Source organism: Lepisosteus platostomus, chromosome 2, assembly GCF_059453375.1.
Source record: "Lepisosteus platostomus isolate fLepPlt1 chromosome 2, fLepPlt1.hap1, whole genome shotgun sequence".
NCBI classification, from domain to species: domain Eukaryota; kingdom Metazoa; phylum Chordata; class Actinopteri; order Semionotiformes; family Lepisosteidae; genus Lepisosteus; species Lepisosteus platostomus.
In genome coordinates, this window is record NC_142612.1 from 16,582,823 (window position 1) to 16,610,541 (window position 27,719).

Here is a 27,719-nt window from a genome sequence, read left to right on the forward strand (position 1 = left end):
TCCCAGAGAAGGCAGAGGTACAGTACAAGACAAGACGAAGCTACAGGACAAGAAGAAGCTACAGCACCAAAGCAAAATGGCAGTTTATTTAAAAAAAAACATAAAAAATAAATTTACATACAATCTGAAAAATGAAGTGTCAATCATTTCATTGTGGCAAAAACTTTTAACCTTTTTTATTCCATTATTGCTTTACATATATTTTGGTTTCTAATCAAACAAGTTTTGTCCATTAAAAAAAAGATTTCATTGCATTATACATCTGTTATCCTTCCCCCAGGATCAAGTACAAAAAAAGGTTAAAAAATCAGAATGAACATTCAGATGGAAATAAGAAATTTGTTGTACCAACTTCTTTGCTGGTAAATTGCATATTGTCCCTACAACAGCTGTTTAGACAATACCATAGTACTTATGTTAATATACATAATATTTCACAAAAATAAGCACTGGTTCCTGCAGTTAGTTCATCTGGAGTCTTACCTAATGTTCTGCTCTCATCACAGAACGCAACTAATGGAGAAAGATGAAGGGGCACTTGAGCCCAGGTGGAAATTTTCTGACTGGAAATTCTCTTCTTCGTAGAACAGAAACCCAATCGCAACATTTAAACCTGTACGAGAGCGAGTCGCAGCAGCTGTTTGCTCCAAATCTCATTGAGAACCCGTGGAAAACACAAGGCTCAGGTACGAAGGGAAGACTTAGCGAAACACTTCAAAGGAGCACTCCGGCATATCATCCCGAAAACACTGCAACTCTTACTAAAGCAAAGCTTCCAGCTCTATCCATATATTTAAGGAAATAATTTAACAAGGACCATGTAGTTCTCATTTTCTACATTTTCTGTACAAAGATACAGGAGTTCATTTCATTTACAAGTTGACTTGAATATGCACAAAATAAGCAGCTTTTTTTGCCACGTTACAAATCCAGGTGAGAGATTACACGGAAATAAAATGGTACTTTATGATAAATGTGTTCTCTAAGCAGTGTGTGTACGTGGAGACGATGCATGATACGAGAGAGTAAGACAACAGTTCCAAACTGCCGCAGAGCCCTTGTGGAGGAGTGCTGTGCTCTTGGCCCACATGAGATGTCCAGCACAGTCACTGCATTTATATGCAGGGATTGGGCTACAAAGCAGATGCTGGACAGCAAGTCTGGCTTCAGGCACATTAAGCAGGGTCCCAGGACAGGAGTCCAGTATTGCGGTAGAAACAGGAAATATGTCTCTGCTCCAAAATGCAGGGACCCATGGAAAAGGGAAAATGGGAATCGTACCGTACCAATCGTACCGTAAAAGCATTACCCAAGAAAGGTGCAACTCCCTGACCCTTTCAATTCCATCCTCTTGCCTGATCCCACCTCATATCGCCCCCACAGCTGTGCAAAAGCCGTACAAGCAGACTGCGGTAGCTTGCTTTAATACAGCAATATTCTCTCCTCCAGACTTGCGGCAATCGGAAACAAAATCGACAGACTGTGCCAAAGTGTTGTTTAGTCTGTGCAATATTTGTGCTTTTACAACTGTTGCGAATACATAAAAACGGTCGCAGAAGAAGAAAATGAATAAAATGAAGATTAAGTCAGGAGTCTTTAATAACTACACTTGAAAGCATGAATTGGTGTTTAGACCTTGGAAATACCAGGCTGACAAAACATCAGAGCTGACTGGTTGAATGTTAACAGCTTAAAATGAAGGATGCCAACATTTGATTAACAGCGTCCATTATTTTCCTAGTAAGAAAATGCACATTCGGAGTTCTTGATTCAGACGTCAAAAAATGAGGTAAAAGCAGGATGCACAGAACTCCCCACAGAGAGCAAATCGGAACGAAGCTGTCCGCTTCCTTGCACAAGGCTGACCGGGGGTGATCGGCACCAGCAGAGAGCTACGTCGAGCTGCACAACGTGACTTGATCCAGAACCTGATCCAAGATCTCGTCAATGACGTCGCTCTCGTAGTTCACTTGCTCCAGGTCCAGAGCCGGGACGAAGGTCACTAGCAGCTTTCCGATGCTCATCCGAAGAGATCTAAGTCTCCTGTGGGAGCAGGGAATAGAAGGTCTTTAGAAAACAATTAACGGCAATAATAAAAGCGTTGTAAAGCGTTGTCGCTGATAGGTGCCATTAATCACCAGAGAGAGATAATAAACCTGTCAGCTTTAATCAGATTGTATTATTACAGCAACGATCCAATATCTCCAGTGGTTTCCCAATGTTCTGCAGATCCCAGAGCAGGATGAATCTCAGGGAGGACCTTGCTACCCTAGGAGCAGAATGAGAGTCTCTCCTCTTGGAGTGGAGCACCACACACTGGAGCTAGACCAGCCTCCTCTAGTGCAGCCACACCTAGGTCCATCACACTCAAGTCCAGGAGGGACTTCAGGACTTTCATTCCCCTCTATCCCTCATTTACTCAATTACCTTATTAACTACACAACACTGTTTCAGCTGTGTTTCAGCAGCATTCAAAGAAAACACAGTCTGTGCAGCTCAGACGACAGTTAGATCAATTCAGCCTTGAGTAGAGGGATAGTAACGAATACAGATCCATTAAGGAAATGAGCTTGGTCTCTCAGTGCTGCAGAAAAGATTTTCTTTGCAAAGTGGTGATGAAGGGGGGCAGGCTAGAACTTCAATCCTAATTCTCTGTGAAGCTGGGTATCAGAACAGGCCTTAAAAAATAAAGAATGCAAGCTACTAGTCCCAAGTAGTCTCAAACTGGGTGTCAAATATTTAATACTCCCTTAACAAAAAGGCATGAAATGGACTGAAAGGTTAATTAATCAAGACTGAAGACCAGGGTCCAGACGTCTTACCAGCTGTCTTCTGCAGATGGGCTTGGCTCTCCATCCGTGCTGGAACTGCAGGCTCCGTTCTCTGCCTGTCGCTCCATTTTACAGGTCAGGTCATCGACGGCCTTCTTCAGCTCTTCACGCTCCGACAAGATCCTGGCTTTCTCCGTCTCCAGCACCTCGACCTAAAAAGAGTGGGGACGTGATGAAGAAGATCGCCGACTGTAAAACAAAATCCCAGTCCGACAACTAAACTGCCTCTAATAAATTCCGGATAGTTTAAAAAATGTATTTTACAAAACCCCCCCTTTTTTAAAGCAGTGTACTTGTGTATAACATTCCTTTTCATATGGGCAAAGGAGCCAAAACCCATTGGCTGAAGGTGCAAGGACATGTATTTTCACATGCAATAGAGCCAGGGCTGGAGTGAGGGGTCTGCAGTCGGTTATCATTAAACAAATGAACAAAATTAATCTAAAATAAAACTTTTTTACACAAACGATTTTTGTTTATCACAAAGTACACATTTCCAATAAAGTTCTAATTGATAAGGGCATTGGACTGGGCTCATACCTCAAGTCACATTATTCTTACTATCCTGCCTCTCGACTTTGAAATGACTCGGTGTGCAATAAAATAGTTTTTTTAACTGTATTGCCGTTTTGAATGAGTTGAAAAGGGCATGTGCGGTTTTAGTCTAAACAGAAGACCTTTGTAACTCCTGACATTCCAAATTATTATTATTTAAACATTATTTAAAATGATACCTTCTTCTCATCATGAACCAAGATGCTTTATTTTCCAAGAATAGAAGGAGCTACAACATCCTACTGCGGGACTTACCTTCCTCTTGTATTCGTCTCTCTCTCCTCCACACCTGTCCAGGTCTCTGAGGAGGGAATCCACCTGCAGAATCAGGTCGTCGTCATTTGGGCTTGAACAGTCACTACAAGCGGATTTTGTGGCCTGCAGGGTGTCCCACTTCTTTCTGAGCTCCTGCAGTTCCTTCTGGAGCTGCTCATAGTCCCTCTGCAGCTCCCCGAGGCCCGCCTGACACGAATCGGAGCCGGGTGCTGGCGTCACGCCCCCGCCCACTCCCTGCCAGTCAGTCTCCGTGGCCTGATGGCAGACCTCCTTCTTCATGAGCTTCTGCTTCAGCTCCTGCACCTCCTTCTCTAAATCCACCACCTGGCAGGTCAGCTTGTGGGTCTCGTCTTTGTAGGCGTCCCGCTCCTTGGCGGTGGTGTGCATCAGTCCCATCAGCTCGTCCTGCTGCGCCTGGGCCCGCGCGAGCTCGCCCTGCAGTCTCGCCACCGAGTCGCTCGCCGGCCCCTCCCCCTGCGGCTTCCCCGCGACCGCCACCCCCCCGGGGGGGTGGTCCGGCTGCTTCAAGACGGGCTTGACGTCAGTCTGGGTTTCCGCAGACTGCCTGTCGCCGCGAGGGGCTGGGGAGGTCGAGGGGGCGGCTGCTGGTGTTTCAGTGGGGGCCTCTGGGGCGGCGTCACTGCTGCACTCCATACGCATGCCCGTCTGCTCTGTGCTGCTCCGGCGCTCCACTTTGACCTTGGCGAGGTCAAACGCAGTCTTTGGCTTCGGGGTACTCTTATCTTCGACGATAACAAGATCCATGTCAACGTCGCCAGGCTCCGCACTCACTGCTCCATTGTGCACGCCATTCGTCTTGGGCTTCTTCACTTCTGAGCTGCTTGGTTCCAAAGGCAAAGTGCGCTTTGTCCTGAAAGGAAGAGATATATTTCCGTGCTGAGGCGACATTATCAAGAATTCAGTTCTGCTCTTGAACAGACCCAATTACTAACTACATGCCACTTTTACACAGTGAATATGAATGCTGTATGAATATAGATTTGGGCACACACCGTTTTAAAGTACAAAATACTTTGCAAAACAAAAACACAGGAAAGGTCATAAATGAAAGGAAGTAATTTTGGAAGGAAGTCCACCTCCCTCATTTGGCTGTATGTAGGTGATTGTGCCACGTACTTCCAACTGTTTTCTCAAGAATCAGCTTTGACAACATGATGGCTCAGGCTGTCCCAGACACCCACATCCGTAAAACTGGCATAAAGAGGACACGAACCCATGAGTGTGGATTCTACAAGTCCATACTCTGATCCTGTTGGTGCCATGCCCACTGTCGAGACTAAATATACCCAAGAAAACATAAAGAGTGTGCAGCTATCACACAGGGACGAGTAGCTCAGCTCCTCTAATTAAGCACTAATCAAGTTCATTCACTTGATGTGATAATGAGCAACTCAGTTCAAACATTAGGCGAAAAAGAAACACGACAATGTTGTAAACCTTGAGGGCTGGACTTGGTCTTGCCAAGTATAAGAAAACCACAGAGAGGCTTTGTCTAACAACACTGTTATTATTTAGAAACGTACTCCAAAATCAAGGTTACTGAGCGCTTCTAGAATCAACATTTTTAACATGTCCAAGCTACGAAGTAGGGCTGCTAATCTGAGGGAGCCCACAAGAAGCAGCACATGATCCCTGCCCATGCCCCAGCAAGTTCAACCTCTCATGTTCTCCCACACCTTGCTCCCTCAGAAGACAGCGAGCGTACGTTCGTGATCATCGGCATGCCGTTGTTCCTGGCGGGAGGCGCTGCTGGTGGAGAGGACACCTGGTGTGGAAGGAACACCTGGAAGTTCTGAGGGAACAAAAAAAACAAACAATCTTGGACCAATCCTGCATTGGATTCACTCGGGGAAAACTAGCAATGTCTCTTGGATCAGACAGGCAATAAAATGGCACTCTTGGAGGGGCTCATCTCAGATCGGTAAATCTTTTTAATCACAAAGTTCTAGAGGAGTGGATATGTTAGAAGTGCAACAAACGGATGTGGGAAATAAATGCATCTTCATATATAAAAATGATCAAAATTAGACTGTATATGTTATATTAGCTAGAGATCACCTCATCTAGAGTTACACTTATGTTCTACGTTTGAGATTTCGAAACCCAGTATCAATATTTTCTTTTGCCATTTATTCTTATTCAGATTATACAGGGAGATTTTTCTTATATTAGTCATTACCTTACACAATGACTAATCAAGACCTATTTAGTCATAATGACAAAACCAAAGAACAATGAAGCTAATAAGAGACTAACAAGCACTTCTTCAATTAATGGCTGTCTGGAAGCCATCGAATTTGGCCATTATTACAGGTATCATATAGTTTGAGTGGGGAAACACTTCAAATGACTTTGAATGTGGCATTAAGTCTCACTTACCCCAGCATATCTATAAGGAAGCACCACGATCTCATTTTCTGGTCTGGAAACATTGAGTTCCTATTACCCCAGAGAAGAACAAGCCAAGTGTCTAACCTCTTCTCTTCCTCATGTCCTGTCTTTAGGTACAGTTTCTAGGTCCTTCAGCTGACGGTTTAGGTTCCCTGACTGTCACCCACTATTCAGAGAGGCAGTCCCACTTCATCAGTTAACCACTCACATTTTCACGGAGCTGTCGCTTCAAGACTTCGTGGTCCTTCTGAAGCTGCTTCTCCATCTTGCTGTACATATTCTGCATTTCTGCTTTTCTCTTCTCCTCTTCCTGCTGCTAGGAGAAATCAGATGTGACCTGACAAATTCTTGGCAATATCAGGGATGCAGACTCCAAACACGGCAACTGAGACAAATGGGGTTAACTTATCCTATCCCACAGAACAGGGCCCAAGTTAACTAAACTGCTCATTGATGAGTCCCCAAACACAACCGCAAGAGGACTAAAGATTAAGGTAATTTCACCTCTTTAATCTTATTTTAAAAAAGATGCAACCAGACTAGGCCAGAAGTATCACATTTACATTCATCTTTCCATAGTTCAACAAAAATGAGTCTCCATCTCAATCGCTCAACAGGAGCACAAATATTATCAATGAGAAAAGGCCATCAGTACCAACTGACTGCTAGCAGCTAACTGATCAAATAATCTCCGTATTCTGTGTCTTGATTGAAGCCAGAGTATCATGAAAACATGGCCGGGCAGCTTGCTCCAGACTCCCAATCCTTTGCTTTTAAAGAATTCCTCCTGTTCACAGATTTAAAAAAACCTTTTCCATAGTTTACACTTGTGTCTTTTATTCAGATGTCCCTGGTTATTCTGAAGAAATCTGTCAATGTCATTGAGGATTCTGAAAACTTGAAAAGAGTTTCAGAATTTTCAGTCCGTCAGTGTAGGATTCTTCTTTGAACCCATGTAATTATGGCAAAACATTATATTTTCTGGCAATGTGGTAACCAAGTTGTATGAATTTGTATACAATACAGCTGTATTATACGCAATGTTCTAAAGCAGATACTTCTTGTGCACTGCACAATTATAGCACATCAACCTTGATTTCAATTCTAAACTTTTAACTATATACTCCAACAATCTACATAACCCAGCCAAGCTCTTCAAAGACAGCAGTGAAACATGAACCAGGCAACACAAGTTGAAACTATAGGAACGTGCATTTTAAAGTGCAAAAGAGGAGAAACGTCTTTACTCAAAGTGCTGTAGGAAGAAAAAGCTACTTAGCCATGTTATTAAATGCCGAAACCCTGGATTCTTTCTAGAAACTGCTGGATGAGATTCGGAGGATAAATTACAAAACCAAATGAACTAGAAAACAGATCTGCCTCTTTCTGGCCTTTTTGAGTTCTGTTCAGTTGATTTTGGTGTTGTTCTTCAAGGATTCTGTGCCCCTCTTGTTCCATGTCTGTGCTCAATTGGATTAACTTATTTGTAAAATGCATAATGAATCACAGACATAGATTTTCAGTAGGTATAAAGACCTGTTAACAAGATTACACCAATACTATAGTTACTGCTGAAGCCAAACACCACACTTCTGGGGACAGCTTTAAAAAAACAACATCAAGTCAGAAGAACTTAAAATTTGAAGGCATGTTAAATCTATGTCCACAAAATAAGTCATTGACTGTTATTATTCTGGTGTGAAATGAGATAATAGAACATAATTCATATCAGAAGTACAAGGGTGAAAACACATTTTGGAACTGAACTGCTATTAGACCATCCCTACTAAACGTTATACATACCTGCTGTTTAGATTTCTCTTGTCTCATCTTATTATACCTCTCCCTATAACAACAAAGATACAATCAATTAAAAATGAACAATATATTTGAAATTATGAGAAAAGCAAAAAAAAAGCTTTTTATGTTAAATATTTTCTGTTCTTATAAACAGGACTCATCAATCCACTGTATGTGACCATACTTCCTGCATGAGGCAGAAAACGGGCCTCCATATATAAAACATATCCAAAATGACTGGGCCCTTCAGATCATGTATGTGCAAAATGCCCGATTTTCAGAATGTCTTTGGCAAACACCATTGTAATTGCAATGACCCAGCACCACTCAGTAAAAAAAAAGATCAGATCTCTTAACTAGATTCATTCTTCATAACCAACCAAAGACATGATGTTCCCTGAGCAACCACTGGACAAATAAAGCAGCATGATTATATCGCCTGACCAAAAGGAGCACACACACACACACAAGCGAGATGTTCTTGAATTCCATCTGCATCCGTCCATCCATAACCAAGATGAGTGATCCAATAAAAAACAGGCCTGGTGGGGTCCTGTCTGGCTTCGGAGAGCAGGCTGGGCGATGCAGCCCAGGCACTGCAAGCTCGAACCCAGGTTCTCTTATGAGCTGAGCTCTTTGTTGTGCTAACTGTGCTGTGGACTCATAGGGTGGATGGTGGGGGAGGGAGTCTTGTTTTCCCAATCCCTCACGGTCCAGAAACAGGGGAACACACCAAGACAAAAACCTTTTAATAAGTTCAAATCAAGGCTTACTGTCGCTTGTAGGTTTTGTCATAAGTGGGTTGGGCATCATCATCCTCCGGCTCTTCTTCAACTTGGCAGCTCCTGATGGGGCAGATTTTACCAACGTTTACTACCGAAAAATCTTAGCAAGTTCACAATACAAAAACAGAAGTGTCCTGGACTCCCTGGACATGGCAATAATTAACAGCGGCTCGTTAAAGAGGGTTCGCTGGGAAAACACCTGAATCTGTTTGACATTCTTTGCTGGTGCTGGTGATGTAGCAGAGAGCAGACTGCTGGCTGCCACTCTCAGGTCTTTCCAGTTCCTAAACTCTGACCGATTTGATTTCTGGCTCAGCTGGACACGTAATAGTTCCGTGAATTTTAAATTCATGGAGGCCAGCGACAGGATGCCACCATGTGCTGTGTCGTGACCACCCACACGCACATTTGTTGCCGTGCAGTGAAGACTAAAGATAAGTACTTTTAAAAAGCAGCTATGATTACAAACCAAGCATCACATGGATAAAGGGAAAAAGGGAAGAACGAGAAAGAGAGAAAGAAAAAGAGAAGGAGACCAGGCTACTACTGATGGCAGTAGAGGAAGAGGTCTGCCGTCAGGGCGAAGGCAGTAATGTGAGCTGGAGTGAACTCGCTGCACAAGGGGGAGGGGGGAGTTCAGCAGGACCCTGCACTGCAGCAGTGAGCCCCAAATCCCGAGGTTACCTGAACTGTGTATCGGGGTTCATCCGGCAGTACCACTTATCGGGGAGGCTGGCAGGGTTGATGCCATCTGGAAGCTTCCTCCACTTCAGACACTCGTCGCACTGCACCCAGTTCTGATCCGGCCGCTTCCTGGAAGAGACGCCACACCTGGAGGTCAGGACACAGCCCCCTGCCCCTGCCACGCTCCGGTTCTCCCTTCCCATTGGAAAGACATTACTAGGATTGCTGGATTAGGCAACACTGGGAACACATGAAGCCCTTATATCTCTTAGCAGGAACATTACGCCATCTGTCTGTGCAGTAAAAAAATATCCTGCTAGCGTCTTTTCTTCTTTACTACACAATCCAAATATAAAACAGAATGCTATACTTCTGGCATTCTCAATACAATATAATAATAACCTATTTCATATAGTGCCTTTTAAGTGCTTTGAGAAGCCTCATTTATGCGTTTACAATATTATTTTTTCCCCTTACTCTCTATAAGAAGAGGGGATATAGTAAGAATACGAGGGTACGCAATTCAAATTGTCAAAGTCTTTGAAAGGATCATGAATTAGTCAATCCAGTGTACTTTCTGAGAATTAAGTAAGGAACCCACACCAGAGGGTTCAAGTGGAAACTACTTGGAAGTGAAGTTAGAACTGAAAATAGGTGACACTTTGTCGTGAAAAGCTTTCTGGGATTCAAACAAGCTACCAAGCCCTGTTGGTAAATCTGATTCACTGTATTCTTTCTTGGATCAATTTGTTACTAATTACCAAACATGTTAGTTGGGACAAATGACCACTTTGTAGCCTGACAAATGACAACAAAACAAGGCATTACTGTACTGCTAAAGAATTTGGAAAAACAATTTTAAAAAAACTTGTGGAACTGATTCTCTCCAACATCACAGATGTCTCAAGTTTGAGTTAAAAAATAATATGAACAAAATCAATTAATCACATACAAATGGACAGGTGGGTGTGACAATCCCATTGAGTGTAGTTATTGTCCTATACTCATCGTTATGCATCAAATAATCCAAAGACTTCTTTCTTCGCTAAGATCCAAAACCCTATCAGGAGCTTGAATCTAGGTGGTACTATACACCATTATTGAGTGTCATAGCTGCTAAGCAAATGATTACTTCTTAATACAAACTGAAACTGATACTTACTCTGTGTCTTCAACTGGCACAGTATTGTTAGGATCATCTTTAGTGCGTTTGTATCGTATTTCATTCCAATACTCTGCTAGTTTTATGCCCAAATTATAGATTGTTTTCCTGGAACACAAAAGGAATAAATGAATGAAAAGTTACAGATGGTATAGAACTTTTCACAGCGCTCTGGCCAGGTAAAGGTTATCCAACATCCCAAAGCAGACAATAAGTGCATGCTGTGTGGAAGTAAGACAACTAAATACACTGACATCTAACCCTAAACAAGTACACAGTGCACTCTATCCAAAATGTCAATGTTACACATTTTCTTTTCCCCATGCAGCTCAGATTTTCCAACGATAATAAACATGCATAGAACTGTGACTACATGGAAGTGCATTTAAAAAATCGAGAAGAGGAGACATTTCTTTATGCAAAAGGTTTTGAAAATCTAGAACAAGCCACCCCGCTATCGTACTGAAGCCAATACCCTGGCTTCTTTCAATAAATAGTATGATGAGATCCTTGGATCAGTTAGCTAACACCTGCATGGGCTGAATGGCTACTTGCATCACTAGCCTTTATGATCATCTTGCATACATGTGCTTAAGTAATACAACAGTGCAGAATTAGATACAGGAAATTAAAATAATCGCACATGTATTAAGCCCTCTCTTAGGGCTATGTGCCAAGAGTTGAGCTGTTTTTCCCCCACTGTTGGACAGATGTCTAAATGACACAGCAAGCCAATGTAATTACTCAATGCAAACCTGAGTCAGCAGAAAGGTAGAACTGAGCAGCCAGACCTTTAAAGGCAAGTGATGACGCCGGTCTCACCTGGAAGGTGAGCAGTACAGCCAAATTCTGATACCTGGACATTGCTCCTAGCTTTTACACTTCAGTAGGAGGACAGAAACGTACTGGAGTGTCAGTAGTGCCAAGCAGAAAGCACTCAATTCAATGCATTTCTTAGCTTGGTTTAACATAACTATATCAGAGTTCTGTGTATGGGACCAAATACTTTTAGGAAATCATGAACAGCGTAAGGAAAAATAACTCCAGTATTTACCTGTATTCATCAGTGTAGTCAAAATCTTGTTTATTGTGAGTAGGTTTCAGAAAGTTGCACTCAATCACTCCAACTACCCCCACACCCATGTTGTTTGCCTGCACGAACAGGGGAAGACACAGGGCAATGAAGAACAGTGACAGGCAGCAGCTGCCGTAGAGGCTTGAGGGCGAGATTTAGACCAGGACTCAACTTAAGCACACTGTGGATACGTTCAAGCAGGGAGCTCAGCATGCATGTGCTGCAAAGGGGCAGGTAAAGGCTTATTCCATGTTGAAAGGAAAAGTGACCAGGTTTGGAGCCTTCTCCATGGCCGAAATGTGTCTCTTTTCTTTTCAGCATGGTATAAACCTTTATCTGTCACACTGTGGAAAGCAAACATGAACCCCAACAGTCTAGCAAGTTGGAAGCCATCCTCCAGTGCTGGGCCAGGAACCTCCAAGAGAGCAGGCCTTACAGCAGCAACAAACTAATCCTGTTTTTAACCAGCTCTGACTTGCATTAGTCCCTTGTCGTCCTTGATTTTACACTTGGATATGACAAGAGCGGCAGATTTCTATGGGAACCCTACAGGCTCGATTCTTTTTCCAAGCTCCAGTGATCAGCTTGCTGTGCGAGGGCTGCGCATTGGTTCTTTTGGACCCAAGAAACGTTTCTGTTAAAGCTTGTAATGTAAATGATAAAACACATCTCCAGGAACCGGTGGCAAGACATTTATTTACCTTGAGCTGGCAGCCCACTCTCTCGTACGCTTTAATGAGTCGGTTTTTGTGGTACATCAGTATTCCGTACTGCTCCTTGCTCTTTGTGTTGTATCCAAAAGTGATCCGGACACTTTTATTATTCTGAAGTTGGGAGTTCAGGAAAAGAAGTCAGTCTGTTCACATTGTTGTGAGGCAATAACAGACAACTGAATATCTTACAACATCTTCTGTGCAAGTGACTGCACTTCAGTGTCAGGGACTGAAGACACCAGATCACAGTGGCTTCAGATGAAGAGCCAAATTTTGTAAAAGACCGGCGTCTTTGTCCCTTTGCTCAGTGCTGTCTAACTCTCAAGCAGTATGCCTGTGTACTTCTATCTAAAACTTATTTGATCACAAATGTTTTTAGCTTGGTTCCCGCTTGGTTCATCCCTAAGAAATGGATGGAATTAGTTTTTGTAACACTGAATCTACACTAACTAAAGCAGTATGCATCAGTTGCCTAAGCCTTTGTTGAAGTGAGCAGTATGTGCAGTAAAGATGATCCAGAGAAAATATTCCTCTACTTCTTTTCTTAATTATATGCACTGTATCATTCTTGACATATCCTACATTATAATGCAGCTGAAAAAGGAGCAGGCTGAAATGTGGATTTGCACTTTGCAAAGGATACCAGAAAGGATGGTTTGTAGTTGTCTTTTGCAATGAATGCAAGACTTTTGGAGATGAGCTGTGTTTTCACTTTTTGTCCTCTCAGAACGACCAGCATTCGAGGTTTAAGGTATAAAATACTGCAATATGCCTAAAAAAAACACAAAGCGGAATAACATCAGGTGCAAAAAAGAACACAAGAACAAAAACAAACTTTTATTAGTCTTAACAGCCTAATATTTATTATACTAGACTGGTGAATTAAGAGGTGAAAAGTTACCAAGTTACTCTGAATGAATAACCTACTGCACAGCCTACACTGTCAAGGAAACCCGCTTTATGTAGGCCCTACAAGATATGCTTCCTGTGGGCTTCTCTATTTCATCTTAACCATTTGCCTTCCTATTTCTATTTATTGTCAAAGAATGCTGACAACCTCTGGGGTGTTGCATATAAAACATGAAATTCTCTATAAAGGTGTCCCCAATGTAATGTTAGCTTTGTATTGGTTTAGCAACCCACTAGATATCTTGAAGCGATGTATATTTGGGCCATGACCCCCAGCTTGAGAAAAGCTGCATTGGTAAACACATGTGTGATGGTCTTACTCACCCGTAACGAGTAGTCACTCTCTGGCACCGACTGCTCGTGTCGCTCCTGTTTTTTATACTTCTCACTGGAATTGTCCAACACGTCCGCAGGAATCCGGATATCGTACTTATCCGTTTCAAAATCAAACTCCATCTCCCCATTGGACATCCTGCAAAGCGATGCAAGCGTACCATGAATGTCCCGCATCACTTCAACCTACCAGGTTGCAGGCAGAGGTGCGTTTGCACGCTTGTAACTGCCTGGTAAGCTTTTGAGGAAACCTCCGGGACGCCAGTTTCACCAGCTCTCATACTGTTTCACCCTGTGCGGGCGACGGCTGCTCAGAGACGTACTTCCTTAAGTTCCAGATGATGATTCTTGTTCCGTGCTTTCCCCTGACGGCGTCCAGCTCTGCCGTGAGATCCGTCTCGGTTCTGAAAAGGGAGTGTTGGAGAATGGCGTCCAGGCTGGCCCTGGAGTCCTGGGTCACCAGGCGTAAGGGCTGGGGTTAAGGACAATATCCCGGACAAACAGCAGAAGCAACACGTGGAGAAGACTCAACCGTTCCTGTGCAGTTGTTATTCCAAAATGTTAGCTTTTAATCACCTGTTATTTCGCTGCTTAAGTCACTTACGAATACATTATTTAACATTGACCACTGTAAAAACACTGTACATAAAACACAGAAGGGACAGCAGTGAAAGAATTAAAAGTCCAATCAATAAAGTGTAAATAAGGTAACAGAACACGGCAGTATTCATTTTTAAAAATGATATTTTCCGGCCTTGACCTTATCTGTCCTTGTACAGCCTAAACTTCAGATAACGATGAAACTCTCCATGAAGCGTAACCTGTTGTAGAAAAGATGAATTCCCCCACACCATTTGGTTTTAGCTCCAGTCAGAATGGGCGCACAGCCACCTGAGGAGTCAGCCAAGACGCACAGGAAAGGATATGTCTGTTCTGACAGAAGGTCGCGATCGGAACAACGATGTTCTCGGCCTTGGTGGCCTCCAAGAAGGTCTGCGACAGAAGGCCGATGCTCATCGTTTTGCCATTCTTGGTGAACACGAGGGCATCTTTGCCCAGGCGCATCGATCCCGACTTAAACCCATTTCCATACATCCCAACTGGGACGTGTCCGTTTATTGCCTGCTTGTCGCTGAAGCCAAAACTACACAGAGTAAAAAAAAACAACAACTTTTAAGCCCGTTCACCACACGAAGATGACATAACAGAAGATAAAAATGTGGAATCTTTCCTACATGACAGATCAGAAACCAACCAGTTTGACATGCAGGGTTTCTTCTGAGGAATTGTTTCTCCCTGAAGGAGCAGTATTTTGTACAAGCTAAATAAAAGCCAGACGTACTAAACATTTGATTTTTAACAGCGTCACCAACCTCAGCATTTTATGAATTGTGTCATGGCTCATTCCGTTTCCATTGTCCGTGAACGTCAAACATTCCATTTTCTTGATCAGAGTCTTGTCAATCCAGAACTGCTTGGCATTCACATCTGGATCATAGGCATTATCTGAAACAGACCACCTCATAAGAATTACTAACTTCTTACACACCGTGGCAGTGACAAATGATTTCGGCACCTCTAACCTTCACTGCCCTGCAGATCAGAGGATTTAAGAAACTGCTTCACCAGCTGAATTGAGAAGGAACTTAGGAAAGCCAGATTCTGCAAGCCTAAAGTAGAATTTAGACAAGACCCCAAGTGTAACACCTCAAATATTAAAAACAATGTTCTGGGATCTTGAAAGACCAAGTCAGCTTACGATCTCATCCGATGGACAGAATCTCTTACAATTCAGTGTTCCTGGCTGGCATACAGGAGCACTGGTTAGGAATGTCTGGTCCAGAGAGAAGAGAGCCACTTACTGGTCACCAACACCATTTACGGCAGCAACCTGGGCTGCCTTAGAGATCTCCCATTCCAGGGCTGACCGAGCTGCAGGGTGGTAATGGTAGTTACTTTTTTAAGGTGACTTATTTGTGAAAACTGCTAATTAATGGACAACATCATATGTCAGAAGGCAGGAAATACCAGGCTTTAAAGAAACACTAAGCACATCTATGCTGTAAGTTAGACCACAGAGCACTGAAATCATCTTGTAGTCACGTTGTGAATATCAGATAGCCGTTGCAAGGTAAAGCACATCCCACCTCGATCAACAGGAACACTTAAGGACAGCCATGATTTAATGAAACACAGTATTTCTCAGCAATCCCATTTCCAGCTGTCTGGACACCCTGCTTACAGGTGCAGAGAGGACATGTTCGGTCAGGAGGGAGGCCTTCGACACCTGGGTGCTAGATGACAAAGGCTGAGAAGGGCCAAGGCAAACTTTCAAAACAGACACAAATTCCAAGGAGAACAAAGGACAGCAACACCTGCTTATCTGGCTAATCCATTTGACTGTGATGTCTGCCCCAGAGGATGTGATGACCCAACACTGCATGAACACATTTTTAAACCCTACTGTTATGACCTTTTTGTGCGTATTTTTTTCTCTGATTTTGCTTGAAATGTTACCGATTCACACCTGAGCGAGAGGAGGCACGGTCTTGATGTTCCACCTGAAAGGTAGGATCTATTTTCTCTATATAACATCAGTCAAATCATCATGAAGCGGCCTTGCACTCTCACACAGTTTCTGTCCTGTTGTTTGACTGCTTGTGCTCATTAATGGACTAACTCTGATGTTTGCTGGACATGTTTGCAGTGCCTTTTTGTGTTTGACTTTCCCCTTTTCCACTGAATTTATTTTTATTTTTTGTAAATAGGGAAGTGAGAGTAGTAAGATACTTTGCAGAAGACTTTTCTTATGGGGGAAGTTTGCTTTTTTCCGGGATCGAGTCAGAGTGTGTTGGAGTATGTAGGTTTTTGTTGGGAGAAAGGAAATAAAGGCCTGTGTTTTGTTCGCAAATTTCGGCTTATGTTGCATTTGTGAATTTGTAACAGAACCGGGGCTTAGGCCTTAATACTACGTCCAGAACTACAGGACTCAGTAGAACCTAAGGGCAAGGACATTTAAAACCGAGAACTGGAGGCACATCATTACACTAAGCTAAAGCGTAGAATAATAGTGTGTAGCGTGGAATTTGAACCCACAACCTTCCAGTTAAACAAGTCCAAACCCATAACTACTGCCCCACACTGCTGCCCTAGCTGAGACTTATGAGAGTCTGGCACAAGCTCCCCAACCACGCAATAAAAGCCAATAACCCAGCTGTAGTTGAGAAATTGCTGGACGAGATCCTTGGCTGTCTTGCTACCATAACAAGCCAAATGACCTGCCTTCATTTTCTGAAGTTCATAAGTCAGCAAAAATGCAGGCAAACAAACTGCTGTTAATCTACAGTGGTATGAAAAAGTGTTTGCCCCCTTCCTGATTTCTTATTTTTTTGCATGTTTGTCACAGTGAAATGTTTCAGATCATCAAACAAATTGAAATATTAGACAAAGATAACACAAGTAAACACAAAATGCAGTTTTTAAATGAAGGTTTTTATTATTAAGGGAAAAAAAAAATCCAAACCTACATGGCCCTGTGTGAAAAAGTGACTGCCCCGTAAACCTAATAACTGGTTGGGCCACCCTTAGCAGCAACAACTGCAATCAAGCGTTTGTGATAACTGGCAATGAGTCTTTTACAGCGCTGTGGAGGAATTTTGGCCCACTCATCTTTGCAGAATTGTTGTAATTCAGCCACATTGGAGGGTTTTCGAGCCTTAACCGCTTTTTTAAGGTCATGCCACAACATCTCAATCGGATTCAGGTCAGGACTTTGACTAGGCCACTCCAAAGTCTTCATTTTGTTTTTCTTAAGCCATTCAGAGGTGGAATTGCTGGTGTGTTTTGGATCATTGTCCTGCTGCAGAACCCAAGCGCGCTTCAGCTTGAGGTCACCAACAGATGGCCGGACATTCTCCTTCAGGATTTTTTGGTAGACGGCAGAATTCATGGTTCCATTTACCACAGCAAGTCTTCCAGGTCCTGAAGCAGCAAAACAGTCCCAGACCATCACACTACCACCACCATATTTTACTGTTGGTATGATGTTCCTTTTCTGAAATGCTGTGTTACTTTTACGCCAGATGTAATGGGACACACACCTTCCAAAAAGTTCAACTTTTGTCTCATCAGTCCACAGAGTATTTTCCCAAAAGTCTTGGGGATCATCAAGATGTTTTCTGGCAAAACTGAGACGAGCCTTTATGTTCTTTTTGCTCAGCAGTGGTTTTCGTCTTGGAACTCTGCCATGCAGGCCATTTTTGCCCAGTCTCTTTCTTATGGTGGAGTCATGAACACTGACCTTAACTGAGGCAAGTGAAGCCTGCAGTTCTTTGGATGTTGTTGTGGGGTTTTTTCTGACCTCTTGGATGAGTCGTCACTGCGCTCTTGGGGTAATTTTGGTCGGCCGACCACTCCTGGGAAGGTTCACCACTGTTCCATGTTTTCGCCATTTGTGGATAATGGCTCTCACTGTGGTTCGCTGGAGTCCCAAAGCTTTAGAAATGGCTTTATAACCTTTTCCAGACTGATAAATCTCAATTACTCTGTTTCTCATTTGTTCCTGAATTTCTTTGGATCGCAGCATGATGTCTAGCTTTTGAGGATCTTTTGGTCTACTTCACTTTGTCAGGCAGGTCCTATTTAAGTGATTTCTTGATTGAGAACAGGTGTGGCAGTAATCAGGCCTGGGTGTGGCTAGAGAAATTGAACTCAGCTTTCCAAAGATGTGATAAACCACAGTTGATTTATGTTTTAACAGGGGGGGCAATCACTTTTTCACACAGGGCCATGTAGGTTTGGATTTTTTTTCCCCTTAATAATAAAAACCTTCATTTAAAAACTGCATTTTGTGTTTTCTTGTGTTATCTTTGTCTAATATTTCAATTTGTTTGATGATCTGAAACATTTCAGTGTCGCAAACGTGCAACAAAATAAGAAATCAGGAAGGGGGCAAACACTTTTTCACACCGCTGTAGCTCCAGCTTCAGTCGAGTTCTGCACCTTCATCACACATGACATCTGATAATTGTTCACAGTGCTTAAAAATGAAACTGTCAACAGCTATATCACTCGGCAGCTCACAACTGAAGCTCAGCAGGCATGAGCCTGGCCAGTTGGATGGGAGACCTCCTGGGAAAGCTAAGGCTGCTGCTGGAAGAGGTGTTAGTGGGACCAGTAGGGGGTGCTCACCCTGTGGTCTGTATGGGATTTGACGCCCCAGTATAGCTATAGGGACACTCTACCATAAATAAAGATGTGCCGTCCTTTATACGAGACGTAAAATAGAGGTCCTGAGTCTCCGTGGTCATTAAAAATCCCAGGGCGTTTCTTGAAAAGAGTAGGGGTGTAACCCCGGCGTCCTGGCCAAATTTCCCATTGGCCCTTACCAATCATGGCCTCCTAATAAACCCCATCTATGAATTGACTTCATCACTCTGTTCTCCTCCCCACTGAGAGCTGATGTGTGGTGAGCGTACTGTGTGCACTATGGCTGCCATCGCATCATTCAGGTGGGGCTACTCATTGCTGGTGGTGTAGGAGAGTCCCCATTACCCGTAAAGCGCTTTGAGTTGAGTGTCCCAAAAAGTGCTATATAAGTGTCAGGAATTATTTAAAACATAATTTTGTTTAATATCAAATATATGAATATTACTTTTTAAAGTTTCAATATTCAGATTAACCATTCTAAGAAAAAACAAATGTAACACAGGATACACTAAGGTTAAAGATCCTCAAAATGGGAACGAACGGGAGCAGAACCCCAGAGGAAGGAAAGGGCTTGGAAATCACTCACCTATTAATTCAGCGATAGCGCTGAAAGGCCAGGTGTGACTGGTGGAATTGGTGTGCAAGAACTTCGGGCAGAGCTGAAACACAAAAGACAAACGCGGGTTACCAGAGGTAAATTCTAACAGAGAAAGCTGGAATACAGAAGTGGTGCAGCACATGCGGTAACGTCCAGTCTTCGACAGACGAAGCACATGTGGCAGGCAAACTGCTGGACAGTTCCACTATGTGGGGGCTTCTCACAAGGAGTACACAGGTGTGTCCTTGAGTAATGCCAGAAGAAATATGGAACAGGGTGGTGCTGCACGCCTTCCACAAGTACTTACCTCACTGCAAAGATGTCATATGTTTTGATGCTGCTGGAGCTTGCAAGCATTACACATTTAACCTGAAAGGTTGACTAGTAATCTGCTCTATACTCAAAACAGAAAAAATTCAGACAGCATGTACATAAGTTAGATTTTCAATGAAAATTAGAACAGTTTCATTTCCATTAGTTTTCAATTCTTTTGCTGCACAATGAGTGGAATGAGGGGTTTAGCTTTATTTAACTGTCTCTGTAAGTTCCCCCAGATACTGAATTGCAAGCCATGACTATGGCCGAGGCAGGTGGAGGTTACTTTTCTCTTGGAGCTGTATCATTGAATGTCATCAGTGGCGTTCAATCATTGAATCAATTAAGTCTATCATTAAGGCATAGACATGCTTCATACCACACAGACAGCTCCTACACGAGGCCACCCTTCCACACAGATATGCTGGGCTAGCGGGATGCTGGTTAGAGATGAAACTGTGAAGCCAGCAGTGACTTGACTTGCAAAACTGTAGGACTGATATGGGAGACTGGCTTCAAATACCAACAATACCCCCGCCCCTACACAGAGCAGCCATGTATGGGCAAGCGGCAAGACAAGTCATTACTGGAAGAGTTTTTGACGAAGCAGGAAAAGAATATTAGCAGAAGGTTCTGTGGTCAGACAAAACACTACGCTTTTAACTTGAGTTTCACTCGGCAGTTTGGACACTCGCAGAGCTCCCCACTCTATATTTAACAGCATATCAATGTTTTTCTTGAAACCAGAGTGGGGAGAATCGACTTTGGAGGGGATGATAAAAAGTTTGATTTAAAAAAAAAGGGGGTGGGTGACTGTGCCTACTTCTGTGACACCCCTTCAGAATGAACCATGTGAGGGGTGAAAAGATATCGGACTAACAGGAAACATTTGTAAGGACACGATCCCTAATACTGTTATGTTACACTATGAGGGTTCACAAAAAAAAAAGGTTGAATATGAGGAAGATAAGAGAGCCGCCTGGGAAGTGAGATATTATCATTTCTTGTTTTTGTAGTTTTTTGCAAACTATGCAGTCTAGTTGCTTGAAGTAGGCTTTGTGCTCAAATATATATTAAGATGCTGCCTGTCCTTGGTCAGTAAGATAAGGGGCATGTATTTGGTAAGCTGGCTGTACACCCAGAACATGAAAAGAACTGTTGTCTAGTCTGCAACTTAGATATAATTAATTGGCATGTATTGCTGTCTTATCATTTGTTTAGAATGTGTCATAGTAACTCTTTTGGTTTTAAGGTATAAAGGACCATCTTCAGCTACTTATTTGTTAAGTCTGGTGGTTGCAAGCCGGACTTCCATATGCATACGAATAAAGAGACTTCTGCTTCACCGACACCTGAACTTTGTCATTTGTTTGACACTACAAATAAGAAGAGCCCGACCAACCTGCTATTCGCTCGAAAGATCATCAGTTTAGGTGCTTCGACCAAGTTATCCCTAAGAATGAGCAGTAATTAAAAATATCTCCTGGCCCGGGTAACAACAAGGTATATATAAATATATCTTTGAACAGTATCAAAATTAGACAGGAGGTTTCAGGGATAGAGACCAGGGGAAACAAAAACCCGATTGTTTGTTCAATCACAACTCTTCCATCTGAAAGACGGGAAGGCTGGGAAGGCTCACAGCTTGAAGAAAAGGCCTTTATTAACAGGCCATACGACTCACGATCTGCATTGTTTACTATGGCTGATGGCGAAAACTCTGCTGTGGGTCCATATCAATTGCCCCAACCCTTCAATATAAATCCCACTCAGGGTTGTGATCAACATAAGGCTCAATAATAAGATTCAAAATTCAATACTGTTCGATACTGTGTTCAATAGAAGGTTCAATAATAAGGCTGAAGAGTTATATTGACGCAGTGTGAGCAATCCTGCAGAAACTCCCCTGCTCACGCCCTATGTACTGAAGGGGTGCACTACGGCACCTGTCTTGGAAAAGAACAGAGGAAAGGCTATAGAACAAGAGGCCCATCTGGTCCATTGGGTAGTTAGTACTTAATTAATGCAAGGATCTTAAACAGTGTATTTAAAGAATTTACAGTATCGGCTTTAACCACACATTTGGGCAGCCTGTTCCAGATTCCCACAAGCCTCTGTGTAAAGAACCGTCTCCTATTTTCAGTTTTAAATGCTCTTCCACACAGTTTCTCCTGGAGTCTTCTGCTTTGTGTCTCACTGTTCAAATCTGCTGGGTCCGAGTCGTCTCTGCGTTAGAGGGTTTCAAATCCCCGTTTCAAGACAGCCAGCCGTGCTCCTCAAAGCTACAAACGGCACCAGCCCGATTCTTCCCTGACTCACCAACTTCACGTGATGCTCATTTACATGAGCACGAACACACAGGAAACTCAATGAGTCGACACTTGTCAGATGTTTTCAAACTGCTCCCAGCTACTGCATCCACAACACACTCATGTGTGACTCATGCATGCCCTCGATCCTCCAATTGCACATAACGTGGACAAGACGAGACTCTGTGTTCAAAACAGGTGCAGCCGTGCCTGGAAAATTCCGCCACTAATTATTTCACAGCGCCAAACCCCAGTCAACATTAAAACTGCATTTCCACTCACTTCCAACTGAAATCGAGGTTACCGGATTATGCAGATCTCAGTTACTGGTAGAAACACACACAGCAGAATTTGAAGAAAGCTGGTCTTAAAGGAAGCCATCCGTTTCTGGATCCACAGTCAACTCAAAGTTTTCCACTTGAAGTAATTATTTTATAGGGCTGCCCTGGTCCCCCTTTTCATAAATATTATAAGACAGGGAGCCTCAGACACTGCTTTGGCAAACATCAGTTACATTAGCAAACTTTTACGGCCAGTTTAAAGAGCACTCTATGGTCACAAGGAGTCAATCAACAGCACCAGATCCACTTTCCGCTCCAGGAAATGAAGCTGTTCAACTGTTATACAATTAACAGCAAGAACACATTCATAACTGGCAAGGGTTCCATCCCTTTCCACACTTCTAGTCTGGCACAATGATAATTGGTTCAAAACAGACAGGACTTTTTTTCTGCAAAGGAACAGTTAAAGGTTTATTCCACGCTGAAAGGAAAGGAAAAGAGACACACAATATTTCGGCTGTGGAGCCTTCTTCAGGTGTGAGGTTAAGACTTTCTGGGCCCAGTTTCTGGATGGGTTTCAGGTCCTTCCATCTCACGTTTCGCTGACTGTTGCCTTCATTATATATGGCACCTCTCCTGTCAAACTGTGACTTGTCTGACAGGATTTGGGCCATAGTGAACAGCGAGAGCTGTTCTGCAGCCTGCAGGGCAACTAGTGCTGCAGAGAAGAAGAGCGAACAGGAAGCTGCAAATGGCAGACTCTTTCGCAAACCAGCCAGGTAGTGACAGTTCCGTCGGCTGTGGGACGTGATTGCGGTTAGACAGCGACTGTGCACCCGTTTCCATTTTTTTTAAATCAATCTGTAAGGCGGGGTCATACATCCCACTGTAAGTGAAAACCCACACAAAGCTCTACAGTGGCAAGAGCTGTGTCTAGAGGGACACTGGGCAACAGCATACTGACTTGTAGCTGTCCTCACTGCCGTCTGGAAGAGCCCATGATAAATGTGAGCGGATTATCAGGAGTCAGCAGCTCGTGTCCAGTTTCACTTTCACCAGCCCTTCCTCTTTTTCAAAGAGTGGCGCCAATTTCATAACGCTGCACTGCAAAGTGAAATTCAAAATAAGCTAAACGTTTTGAAGGTAACAGGGTCACCTAGATACCTACAAGCAATCAGGACACAATTTCCCAAATCCAAAGAGTTTTATTGACCTGACTGACAAATGAGTGTTGCCAAAGCAGAAACAATTAACGGGGAATTTACAGTACAAAAAGAAACATATTGGACCTTTACTTCCATACATCACATAAAATATGACTGTGAGACAGGCTCACTCGCCGTTCGTCAGGCTGTGACAGGAGATCGCTCTGTGGAGTTCCCTCCCCCCGCTGGGTGCAGACTGAACTCACAACACGAGGTGTCAGGCCTAATCAATGCAGTGTTTGCAGAAAACACCCTGGCACCCTCAGGAGCTTCACAAATCCACACACGCCTCTTTATTATTTAAACTCTGATGTTGTTTTACCGGCAGTATTTCATAGGAGTTTCTTGATCTTCAGTCGCTAGAGGATTCTACTTTTAAAAGTGACTCCCACCAGCGTGTTCATCTCCCCCTCTGGTTACCGCCGAGTGAGTAGGAATGATCAGTCCCACAGCACACAGCTGCGAGGAGGCACACAGGGACTTGTAACAGCCTGAGAAGCAAACGAACCTGTCTCGCAAAAATATTTGCGGTAATGTCTGTAAATATCCAATAATATGGTCTTTCTCACAGCTGAAGAAGGCTCCACGGCCATAACGTTGTTTTCTTTCTTTTCAGTATTAAATAAACCTATTAGTTGTTCCTTTGCATCCAATAATATGTTTTTTACTGTAAATGTTCTGTTGTGTCTGCTTTGGCAACACTGTAATTGATCGGTCATGCTCGCTGAATTTGAACGGTGTTCATCACGTCAGTCAGGAAGTGTGACCCGACGAGCTACCCTGAAATGGAGGGAGAGGAGGAATGCCCTGTCACAACACCAGACTGACACACAGCACAGCCATGAACGCTCCAGAAAACAGGCTCCCGCTGGGAGACCAGAGAGAGGAAACTGCAGGAAGACTTTCTCGGGGCTTCAAGAGGGAACAGCAAAAGGAGATACATACAGTATCTAAACTAAAGGAGAGCAGTGCTGGAGTTTGGAACACACAGCAGGCTTCCTTCTGAGAAAAACTTTAGGGAAAAGGTTTCCAAACTTTTCTGCCTAATGGACCCACATTTGTCGATGAATTTTCAATCATTCGTCCTCATTAAGGACTTATGATTTCAATATAACGTCATAAAAGATGAATGATCACTGCACATTCTGAGCACCGGAGTTCATTCTGAGTAATCAGCTAGACCCGAGGATGTGCCAGAGAGGGAAGGCTTTCACTGAATGGAAAGTGAAACTCAGGCGTTTCGTCAGACTCAACTGAAATCCCTCCCTTTCCAGGATAAGGAAACCTTAGGGAATGTTTCACTACTTCCATTTCAAATGGAAACAAGCACCATGATACATGTTTTTTTCACCGGGAAAAGAAACAGGAAGGGAAATGTGGGAAAGTTGTTGTTTTGCTGAAACCCGAGGCCATACTACCATAGTAAGGAAAGCACATCAGACAGAATCATTCCCATCGAATTAAAGATATCAACCCTGTGGACTTCTTGAGCAAAGCAAACAGAGGGTAACTCTGCGGAAGTGCATTTAAAACCAAAAACAGGTGGCACATCTTTACACAAAGGTCAGTGGGAGTGTGGAACAAGATATAAACCATGTTGTTACCCTCTAGCTTGAAGTAAGCTTACTGGCTGAGGTCCCTGGATCAATTAATTACAATTATCAACTACACCAGGCTAGATGTTCCCAATGGCCTCCTCTTGTTTGCAACCTTTCTCATATGGCTCCCCTACATCTATCTGTAAGTCAGATTCTTGCAGTGCAGATTCTCGCAGGTATGCGCAGATGCCTGTTCTTCGAGAGCTGCTACCAGACAGTGTCATGGAGATATTTCAGCACAGGAGACAAGCGGCCTCACTGTTAATAGTATTAATACCCTTCAACTCCAGCACATTCCTAACATCTGTGAACACCAGCCGATAAAATAAATCAGCCTTGCTCTCTTGTCCTTTACTTCTCTTCTGTATTGAAGGGATCTGGAAAAAAAAGGTGTTCTGGCTAGAAAAATGTAATATGTTCTCCCCTTATGGTTTCGGCGGATGCTCTGGTTTTCATCCACAGCCCAGAAACAAACTTTCTAATAATCTCTGAACTGTCCACTCCTCTCTCCTCGTGTGCATGGGCACTCAGATGGACAGGCATTCCTGCCCCGAGAAACCGAATTCGACGTCCCGCAGCCGGGGCAGGTGTAAGGTATAGAGAGTGGCTATGGAGGGAATATATGTACAGGCGCGAACTAGCGTGTCGTTCGCCGGCTGTTTCGTCACACGCTGCTTCCGCAGAAACGGCGTTTTGAAAGTGACTGTAACAAACGTGATTTTCCAAAGGTACAGTAATTCAGTTGTGAGGCTACTCCTGCCCCTAGTACAATACCGCCGGCCTCTGCCTCGGCTGCAGAAGATTTTACTGACATTACTGCGTGACGTCACACGGAAGCCCCACGAAGAACGCACAGCTGCGCAGCCCTGCGCTTCAAGACCGTAACCAGTGTTCTCACCCAAATAGAAAAGACCATATGTAGTGCCGTTTTTCGGGGGGACTGCAAAAGCGTTTCCAGGGCCTCAGAATATGAAAGCATACACTACGTCGTGTATCGACGCTGTCAAGTCATAGTGAAGCTAGTAAAAGCGTCCACAGTACACCCAGCAAGAACTGCACATGCAAAACAAACAGAAGACTGGACAACCATTGCATTCATAGTGGCGTATCTTGACAGCGTAACTTAAAATCGCAGTTCACCATCTCAAAAAGAAAGCGCTGCCACCAAGCGCCACTCGGGCTGCCCCAACCTCCTACTCTCCTCTTGCCTTCTCGTCTTCCCTAAACAGCCATCGGTCAGACCTCCTTCCATCAGGAACTGACCCGACCGCAGCGCCTGGGGCAGCATTTAGGTTCTGCGGCCAGTACATCCAGATCTGACCCGCAGCCGGTAGCCCCCATCTCCCCACTGCACGCTGCCTCTTGAGTCGCAGGTATTTTATCTTGGACGCTCACATTTCACAACACTGTCTCCCCCCGCGGTACCAGCTCCCGACGGAAACGAAGGGAGAGTCTTTTTGTCAACCGGACTCGGGCTCCGCCGGAGCAAAATCAAACCCTTCAGCCATGAAACTGACAGTGATAAAAAAAAAATCAGGAAAATAATAGCCATCACGGCTGACGCGATTAAAACGCCAGGTCCACTTACCGCGCTCAGAGGGATCCCCTGCTCCGTCCGTACAGCCATTTTACCCACAGCGAGCTGCTCGGCTCAAAGCAAAACACTCGCCCCAGTGTGATCGGATTCGTATCGCGCAAACTCCGCCGGCCCTGGCTCCGCCCCCCGCCCATCTGTCCCTTTGCCCCCTCCTGCGAACTGATTGCGTCACAGTAGACCTTTCTCCAAAAGTTCTGCTGGTTTGGTTCTTAGAAACTGACTCATTTTAATACTCATTTAAGTGATGTTGCCTGCCCAGAAACGTGTGCTCAGGCGTTTTAAGCCCACCCTACCTTTTAATGAAGTTAATGCAGGACATCGATGTATTAGAGATAATAACATGGATATGGTATACAGAAATTTACTATTTTTACGTTTATCATTACTTAACCATGTTGTTAAGTAATGATATGTTGTTTTAGCGTTTTCCATTAAATTACAAAAGGCTGCTATAATATATATTAATTACGAGCCAGGGCTCAATTATGACCATTTCTGCATTTTAAATAACCAGTTTAGCACTTTGTAGTATCTAAAGGCAAACTACACCACAACAGGATATCCGAGTAGTGTAAAGCACTAGACTCAAAGTTTTTAATACCGTCCGAGATAAACCGTTGTTTTTGCTCTCCATCCGGCAGCGTGTGTTCGCATCCCCACTTCTAACCCCTTTACTTAAAAAGACTTAAGATATACATTTTAACACAAGATTTATATCCCGTAGACAGCTCCCTGACGTTGGCCCCCCTACTAACAGCACAAAAGACGAAACCCCCGTCATTCCTTAGTGCTGCGTTTGTGCTGCTTTCGTTTCCGAGATATAGCGCCTTGTTTTTTCGGGTAATCACGTGACTATAAGGAGATTTACAGGTACCGGCACACTCGGTACTCTAATTCCTGGATGTGATAAAACAGTCTAGACTCTAGACAGTACAGGTAAAGCAAAATGGGCTCCTGTGCTTTAACATCCACAGGCGGATGTGTGGTCTCTGTGGTAGAAGGATTCTGATTAGAGTACAGAGTGATTTGCAGGGCACCGGGTGGAATGTTGCGGTATTCAATTTATAAGGCTC

At 43.6% G+C, this 27,719-nt stretch overlaps 1 protein-coding gene across 2 annotated transcripts; it reads right to left on the reverse strand.

Annotated features, from left to right (window-relative positions):
* Positions 1-66: 66 nt before the first annotated feature.
* On the reverse strand, positions 67-26,794 carry LOC148676043 (MORC family CW-type zinc finger protein 3-like). 2 transcript variants are annotated; one of them, XM_088600875.1, is made up of 18 exons: positions 26,638-26,794; positions 19,330-19,402; positions 14,909-15,041; positions 14,462-14,679; positions 13,859-14,000; positions 13,527-13,674; positions 12,937-13,065; positions 12,282-12,404; positions 11,560-11,657; positions 10,506-10,613; positions 9,344-9,472; positions 8,648-8,719; positions 7,878-7,920; positions 6,283-6,387; positions 5,360-5,475; positions 3,642-4,533; positions 2,823-2,983; positions 67-2,043 (listed from the first exon to the last, which is right to left on the reverse strand). In XM_088600875.1, exons 1-18 carry the CDS (start codon positions 26,674-26,676, stop codon positions 1,893-1,895), a joined length of 2,880 nt encoding a protein of 959 aa, XP_088457001.1. In that variant the 5' UTR covers positions 26,677-26,794; the 3' UTR covers positions 67-1,892. The 2 variants fall into 2 exon arrangements, with proteins under 2 accessions (XP_088457001.1, XP_088456990.1); XM_088600864.1 differs by having other exon boundaries at positions 6,283-6,390.
* Positions 26,795-27,719: the final 925 nt, after the last annotated feature.

What these genes read in the sequence shown, in the direction of transcription:
- LOC148676043 (XM_088600864.1), bottom strand. Translation starts at nt 26,676, where the DNA reads ATGGCTGTACGGACGGAGCAGGGGATCCCTCTGAGCGCG. An exon ending in AGAGTGACTACTCGTTACGG is followed by an intron (nt 13,066 to 13,526) that starts GTGAGTAAGACC and finishes TGTTTTTTTTAG; the next exon opens with GCATATTGCAGTATTTTATA. An exon ending in AGCGACAGCTCCGTGAAAAT is followed by an intron (nt 5,476 to 6,282) that starts GTGAGTGGTTAA and finishes TTGTTCCCTCAG; the next exon opens with AACTTCCAGGTGTTCCTTCC.